An 8,015-nucleotide genomic window follows, 5' to 3' on the forward strand; every position below is an offset into this window, starting at 1 on the left:
CGAGAGCGAAGCAACGAGAGGCTGGTCTGAAACCCCATCTGCACCTGCGCCCCAGCCGAAGCTGACCCCCACATCCTCATGGAGCACCACAGGAGAGCCTAGAGGATACAAACCCCACGCTGCATCACTTCAGCCCACCCCAGAGGTGTGGTACTGCCCCAGCCAGCAGCCTGAGGACCCTCCTAGGGAAGCAAGGATGCTCACAGGGTCACCACAAGCTCCAGCGTGTGTGGCTGGGTACCCTGGTGCACATCACCATTCCAAACCCACCACCCAGAAAGATTCCTCTCCCACCAGGACCAGAGGAGGGAGAGGCTAGAAGCCCTGAGCAGCACCCAGGTCTGGGTCAGTAAGCACCAAACGCGCTGCTCAGGCAGCCCCATGACAAACCCACCACCAAACAACCAACCCACACCAACACCACCCGCGTTATACCCGGAGCGCCTTATAGCGAGGGCCCCGCCCTACCCGCGCTGCATGCAAATCGCTCCCCGCCGGGCAGCCAATGGGAAGGCAGGGGGGCGTGGCCACGGCGGGACTTGCCCGGGCATGTGAGAGCGGCGGCTTCCGGGCGAGACACGTGGGAGCAGCGCCGGGTTCGGGTGGGCAGCGGTGGGTCCGCGGGCAACCGGGGGGCAAGCAAGGGCCTGGAGGTGGGCGATGGGGCGAGCAGGGGCTTAGGAGTCGAGTAATGGGGCGGGCAGGGGTCTGGGCCTGGGAGTGAGGCAGGGAGGGCCTGGGCAATGGGCGGACAGGGCCCTAGGGGTGTGCAATGGGGCAGGCGAGGGGGGGCAGTGGGGTGGGCAGGGGGCTGTGGATCGGTAAGGGGGTGGGCAGGGCCCTGGGAGCGGGAATGGGGCGAGTGGGAGCCAAGCAACGAGTGGGCAAGGGCATGGGGACAGGGTGTGACAATGTGTCCGTGTCCCCCCCCTTCCACTGCCCCATAGCTCCTGTTTGTGCCTGCACACAGCGCGGAAGGGGGGGGGGGGGCTATGTCGCGGAGCAAGGGGGTTGCCGTGGGGTGTGTGGGTCCCTTATGACAGGGGGCCATGAGGGCTACGTGGCACTCATACCCTCCCTGTGCCCACTCCAGCAGGGATGCCTCCTGGCAAAGGGCAGATGACCCCGCTGCTGCCCGCCCCGAAGGTCTCCACACCCACCCCGCAGAGCACCCATGGCCCCGCTGCAGGGACTCAGCCCCCGGAGGGTCCCAGCAAGAAGAAGAGCCGCAGGCATCAGCGGTTCATGGAGCGCCGGGCACTGCTGGAGCAGAAGGGGCTGCTGAGCCCCCACCGACAAGCCCCCGTGGTGGGGCCAGAGGCATGCAGCGCGCTCACTGAGGCGGGTGGCACCGCGGCACCATGCTGCAGAAAGGCCCCCAAGCCCAAACAGGTCGTCTCCCCATCCTTGTCCCCATCCACCTCTCCGGACAGCATAGCCAGGCATCACTCTGTGCTGCTGTCACAGGGGAATGGCAGCTCCAAGGGGGTGAGGACATCCTCTTCCGTCCTGCGCCCAGGCAAGTACGTGGCCATCGACTGCGAGATGGTGGGCACTGGTCCTCAGGGCAGGCAGAGCGAGCTGGCGCGGTGCTCTGTGGTGAACTACGATGGGGACGTCATCTACGACAAGTACGTCCAGCCCGAGCTCCCCATCGTGGACTACCGGACGCGCTGGAGTGGCATCACCAAGCGGCACATGAAGAACGCGATTCCCTTCAAGGCTGCTCAGGCAGAGGTGAGAAAAAAGAGAGAAATTAAAAATAAAATAAAATAAAAAAAGGATGTGGGTTATCTGCCGGCCACAAATTGGAATATTTGGTGGCCTGTGCTGAGCTACTCTGAGGCAAAGACACAAGTGCAGGACAGGGAGCCTCCAAAGCCGTGCAGTGGGTTGGTTTGCTCGTTACTGCTCAATTCTGGGAACCTAAAACAACAGAACCAAAGGAACTGAATTTAACACAAAAATGATTTATTTTATGTTTAATTGGTGTTTCCTTTGCTGCACTGCCTGTCTAACCGTTTCTGACGCTTCCAGATCCTGAAGATCTTGAAAGACAAGATTGTGGTAGGACACGCCATCCACAATGACTTCCAAGCCCTGAAGTACTTCCACCCGAAAGACAGGACCCGAGACACCAGCCGGATCCCTGTGCTGAACCAGAGGGCAGGGCTGCCCATCAGGGCCAGCGTCTCCCTCAAGAGCTTGGCCAGGCATCTGCTCCATAAAAATATCCAGGTAAGCAGCAGGAAGCTTGAGATGGGGAGCGGTTCCTGGGTTTGCTACAAGCCTGTGTGGTCAGCCTGGTCCCCCAATCTCTTTAAGTGCTGTCTGTGAGAAGGAGATGAACCTTGTTCATCCTGTGCTCCTGGCTGTGATCAAGATGAGGGAGCCCAGGACCTCCCAAGCTGACCATTAAGCATCTCAGTAAGGCAGGGACAGGACCTGTGACCTCCAGAAAGTGCTTGAGGTGCATCCGTCTCCTGGGTTGCATCGAACCTTTACCATCTCCAAAACTCCCAGCACTTGTGTCCTTCTGAGCAAGCAGACAAGGTGACCTGTTGGATTTTTGCCAAACCCTTTTCCTAACGAGGCTTTACCCCTTTGCTCAGGTTGGCTGCAAGGGGCACTCATCGGTGGAGGATGCTCAGACGGCCATGGAGCTGTACAGACTGGTGGAGGTGCAGTGGGAGACGGAGTTGGCCCATACCCTACCCCCCCGGCCCCCCAGCCCCATCACAGACCCCAGCACAGACAGCAGCCAGTACCTGGATGACCGGTACTGGCCCACGGACCTGATGGCAAGCAGCCTGTGACGGAGGATGGCATCTCCTCCACATATTTCAGGCCGTTGTGATGCCCCCAGCTATCAAAGGTGGAGATGGCTGCTGATCTCCTTCCCTGGGGCTTGTGCCCCATGTGCTCTGGGTGACCTGGCACACAGAGGAGTCCCGATGCCCCCAGCCCCGCTCGGGGGCAGAGAAATGATGGCACTTGGACACTGGCGATCTCCTGAAAACTCTGTGTGCAGCCTCTTGCTGTCCGTCACACAGAAATAAATGCTGTGGCTGCACCGTGTTCATCTGTCACTTGGCGCTTGGGGGCGAGCAGGGTCCTGTGCCAGCCCGGAGGAGCCCCTGTGTGTGTGCGATGGCAGTGGTCTGGGGCTGCCAGGGCACCTCCAATGTCCTCTGGGATGGGGATACCCCCATGGTGGGTGAGTGGCAAGTCTCCTCGTGGGAGGGCTGAGGTCTCTTGCTGATGCCCAAAGGCTACAAACCTTCCAGGGCCAGTTAAACAGTTTCCTCCTCACTTTGTTTGCACAGTGGAGCCTGAAAAGAAAGTCTGGGTCTAATCAACGTCCAGCCTGGACAAGAGCATAGAACGCACATAATTTTAAATAGACTAGTCACATATTTGTCTGGTTCTGAATTAAAACCTCTTGCAAAACCCCTGTGTGCGTGTTGCATGATCTGATCTGGCAGCTCTCCGGGAGGGAGAGGGCAGGGATGGGGTTGGCAAGGGGGAGACACGCTGTGCCTGTGTCCTCTGCTGTGCCCCAGTGCTTAAAACCCAGCTGGCACCAGAAAAGGTGCTTTGAGGGGGCTGATGATGGCTGGTGTGAGCAGTCCTTGGGACTGGTCACCTCCTTTCTGGGGACATCCCTGTGAAGGCAGGAGGAGCAGAGATGAATCCTGCGGTCCAGCGCTGCTGACTGCTTGGAAAAAGCCCATTGCAAGAGAAAGTGTCCCACTGCAAGAGAAAGCCCACAGCTGGGCTGTCACAGGTCGGGGAGGCACTGCTGGGATTTGCCTGCCCTGTGAGGCAGTGTCCCTGTGCACAGGCTCTGGGAGTGCGACGTGCCTGCCCTGTGAGGCAGTGTCCCTGTGCACAGGCTCTGGGAGTGCGACGTGCCTGCCCTGCGGCGTGGGAATGATGCTGAGCTGCGGTGTGGGCTGCTGTGGGGATGGGGTGATGCTCACCTGAAGTGACTCTGCCCACAGGCTGCTGCTTTGTGGGTGCCATGTGTGGCTGCACAGCTGCACCCCAGCTGGGTGTGAGCACCAGAGTGGGCTTTGGGGCTGGACATAGGGAGTCACACGCTTCCCTGGGGAGATGACCAGCCACCACTGTAGAAAATCAGTATTTTTTTTGCCAGATGCCTCAAGGTACCTTTAGCCTAGGGGTCCTGCTAAGTCCTGCTGCCCTGGCTGTGAGACAGGAGGGGGCTGGAGGGCTGCCAGCACCCCGGGGGCTTTTGGGAGCCTGGCCACAGCACGATGCGGGTACGGCAGCCAGCACTGAAATGGAGTCCATGTTCCCCACGGCCAAGCTAGATGAGTCCCAGGCTCTTCCCGGCGGCCAGGGGGAGGGAAGGAGAGCTCAGCCCCAGCCTTGGGAAGCAGCCAAGGAGCCGGGTGACGCAGGCACACCTGACGCACGCATCAGTGCCATTAAGAGATGCATCTTGCACTTCCCATCTTAACTCCTCCCTGCCCGGCAGATGAAGCTGGGGACAGCTCAGAAACACTTTGAAACACATTGGACATGTCCAAAAAGCTCTGCCCTCCTGGTGGTGTGAGCACAGCCTTCCTTCAACAGAAATAATAATAACCTGGGCTGCATCATGAGATCCTGGTCTAAGCACTCTCTATCACACCCAGTAGGAAACATGGTCCCACGGTGGATCTTTAAATCCTGCTCATGGCAGTTTGTCCCAGGCATGTTCCTGAAGCAGCAAGCTGTAAAACCCAGCTGGCACCACCTTCTGTGTGAACCTCAGGGTGCAGCTCAGCTGAGCGCCAGCACAATGCCGTGCAACGTCAGCAGGACCCGGTGGGATACTGGAGGGACCTGAACTCTGTGGGGGCACCCAGGGGGGTGCAGGAGGAGCGCAGCTGGCACGGGGTTTTCTCCATTTCATCCTATCTGCCATTTCTACCTGTCCCAAGGTGGCAGAAGGGAAGGAAAGCTGTGGAAAAGGTGACAAGAGCTCAGTGGTTCAGCAGACAGCACCATCAGAAGATGGTGGCATCCCAGAGCTGACACAGCAGCACTGTCTTCTGCTCCTGGGAAAGCAGACCTGGAAGAAGGTCACAGAGGAGGGATGCTTTGCTCATGGCCATGTAACCTGGCCCACATAACTGCATCCCCTTGGGGGATATCTGGGTTCATGGAGAGCTTCCATGGTGCACCCCACAGCTCCCAGCTTGTTTGTCCACATGAATCCCACTTTGCTGCCTCCCCAGCCCGCCATGTCCCACCACCCCATAGCACCAACTTGCCCTAAGCCACATGATGACTTGATGTGAGACGCAGCTGTGTTGAGGTGAGGCTGGAGAAAGCTGCAAAAGGAGGTGGAAGGCCACAAGTCTTTATCAGCCTGTGTCTCAGCCTCCCTCGCTGTCAGCCAGCGGCAGGGGGAAGGCTTAATTTCTGAAGTCTTGACCATCCAAACACTTTAGTGAGACCCACTTCCAAAAGTAAACCTGGTCTGGGCTCCAGGCAAGGGACAACTTTCTCTAAGCACTCATCCCCTGTGATCCAGGGCAGCTTTTTCCCTGCCTGCCTACGGCAGACCCCCCCATGCCTGCCTGCATGGCTGCCTGCATGCCCTCCTGGCACAGGGGCAGGAGGCACTGGGAAGGTCCCAGGCTGCCTCCGAGGCTTTGTCCCCATCACCAGCACACTGATTTAATCCCCCTGAGGAAATATCACCCCCTCCTTGCTTTGGGGACAAATTTGAAGGCAGCAAGGAAGCCAAAGGCTGGCTGCCCTTTGGTGTTCATGCGTCCTTGCAAGCTTTGCTTCTATGCCATGATGTCCAGCTCTCGGGGAAGCTGAGAAACAAATCTGGGGGCAGTCAGCCCCCATTTACATCAGATTTGAAGGACTGGAAAACCCCTGATGTTGTTCTCTGCAGCACCCAGTGTCCATCCCCTGCCGAGGCAGGGTTGCTGAGAAGCAAACCCCACCATGGGTGATGAAGGGTGCTGGTGACCGACTCCCTGCTCGGAGTGCTCCACACGAAGTGGTGTTTGTTCTGAATAATCTGAATGGCAACCTTTGTCACATTTGCACCCGACGAACCCTTCAAGAGCTAAGCAGGGTTTTCACAGGTGTTTGTGAATATTCACCCACATGCCAGGGAGTTGCTACGGCTGAGAGCCGCCAGCCTTCGCTTTGGTTCATCACCTGAGCAGCCCGCTGAGCATCTTTAGGCAGGCGAAGGAGAGCTGGGCTGGCTCACCATTTACGCTAAATTTTGTGATAATTGAAGAATCTGAAGAAAACTCGGCCGTTGTCTTAACGACCCTGAATAATGATTAACACAAACTCACGAATGCAGCAATGGGCTTTTTTATCAGAGAGAAAACATTGCCAAATGAGGGTTTTTTCCAGCCAGCTGCGAGAGCAGGTAACTGATAAGCCCGTCATTGGAGTGGGGCTGAGCCAATGGGAGCCGATGGTGACGGCTTTTACTTTTGTCTAGCAACAGCTTCTCCTTGAGCGGCAGACAGTGATTCAATGCTTTCCCTTGCTTTTATTAAGTTCCCCCCCTTCCTGCCCTCCTGCTACACAGGGGTTTTCATGGGGGACACTCAGAAACTGAATTTCACATGGATTGTCCATGGTTTTCTGCGTGTTTTTGCTGTCTATTCCTATCCCACATGGTGAGAGCTTTGCAGCTGTAGAAACAGACGTGTGCTTCCATTCTGCTCACGTTCTGGGCTCTGCTCACACTGCTTTGCCCATGTACCCAAGGCTCTGCTTCTGCTGGGTGGGTGTTGGACAGCCATAGGGTGCTTGAAATAGCACTGTAGCAGAATAGCAGCTGTGCCAGGAGACCCCACACCAGGGATTCATCTGACCCTCCTGCCCCACATCGCCAGTTCCTGGCCATGGTCCAGCACCTCTCCCAGCTGCCGTGGGCTGTTTGCATGGAGACCATGGCTGGGAGCAGCATCTCCTGATCAAACACCTGGTTTGCTTTGAAGCTGGCTCTGGTTATCATGGTACATGTGGTTGAAGTGCCACGTAAGCCCCAAACTCCTTGGGGTGGAACAATGCTGGTACCTAATAACAGCCCAGAGCAAGTCCCTAACCTGGAGCAGTCTTTCCCCTTGCTGCGGTGACACAGAGGGACAACTTGCCCCATTTGCAGGCAGAGAGTGGAGGCTTTGCTTGGGCAACTCGCCAGAGACCAAACTGGTCACAGCGGAGGGAGGAACCCACCTCCCCGCACTGCACTTCAATGATACCCCCACTCACCATCACCCCTCTCCTCTACACCCCCAGTGCAAATTAGAAGGCAGAAAACTTGCAGCTGGCTATAAATTAAAATCTCAGGAGCCTTAATAACCCGCTTGGCCGGAAGAAGCGTATAGGTGTGATGTGGAAATGAATAGGCACATCTGGCAGCCGCTTAGCACTTTGGCTGCAGGAGGGGTGTGCGTGTGTGTGTGCGCGTGTGCATGTGTGTGCGTGTGCGAACTGCCAGCACAGCCTCCCGGATTGGCTGCAAAACCCCTTCCCGACCAATGCCGGGGACCAGGGTGGCCTAGCAACAGCCTTTCCCTAATGAAAAACAAGCCACTTAAGCATCATGACTGTCTGTGGATGAGAGGAAAAGGCACAATTCCCGGCACGCTTTGTCCCCCCCAAGAGAGCTGACCCCAAAGGGGGCTGCAAAGGCTGCGCTGGACAGGCTGGGGTGGCCCCACCTGAGTACCCGTGTACCCCTTGGTTCCCCTGCCATGGGTGCTTTGGGTGCACGGGCAGGGTTTGCTGCAGGCAGAATACAAGGAAGCCCCCACGGAAGAAACCACCTCCCACTCAATGGTGGCTCCATCCTACTGTGCCAGGCTCACCCCAAGCATGGCAAGGGGACCGCCACCACAGGCACCTCACAACCCTGCACCCATGAGGCCAGCTGGGGGCTGGACGCCAAGTGGCCGCGGGGGCCGTGAGATGCTGAAGATGTCACCTTTAGGGCAGGAAGGGTTCGTGGGGTG

At 57.7% G+C, this 8,015-nt stretch overlaps 1 protein-coding gene across 2 annotated transcripts; it reads left to right on the forward strand.

Moving 5' to 3' along the window:
- The first annotated feature begins 579 nt into the window (after positions 1-579).
- On the forward strand, positions 580-3,446 carry AEN (apoptosis enhancing nuclease). 2 transcript variants are annotated; one of them, XM_074156218.1, is made up of 4 exons: positions 580-612; positions 1,097-1,737; positions 2,038-2,238; positions 2,613-3,446. In XM_074156218.1, exons 2-4 carry the CDS (start codon positions 1,099-1,101, stop codon positions 2,814-2,816), a joined length of 1,044 nt encoding a protein of 347 aa, XP_074012319.1. In that variant the 5' UTR covers positions 580-612; positions 1,097-1,098; the 3' UTR covers positions 2,817-3,446. The 2 variants fall into 2 exon arrangements, with proteins under 2 accessions (XP_074012319.1, XP_074012320.1); XM_074156219.1 differs by having other exon boundaries at positions 1,094-1,737; positions 2,613-3,078.
- The last annotated feature ends 4,569 nt before the right edge of the window (positions 3,447-8,015 follow it).

This window comes from Numenius arquata, chromosome 11, assembly GCF_964106895.1.
Source record: "Numenius arquata chromosome 11, bNumArq3.hap1.1, whole genome shotgun sequence".
NCBI classification, from domain to species: Eukaryota; Metazoa; Chordata; class Aves; order Charadriiformes; family Scolopacidae; genus Numenius; species Numenius arquata.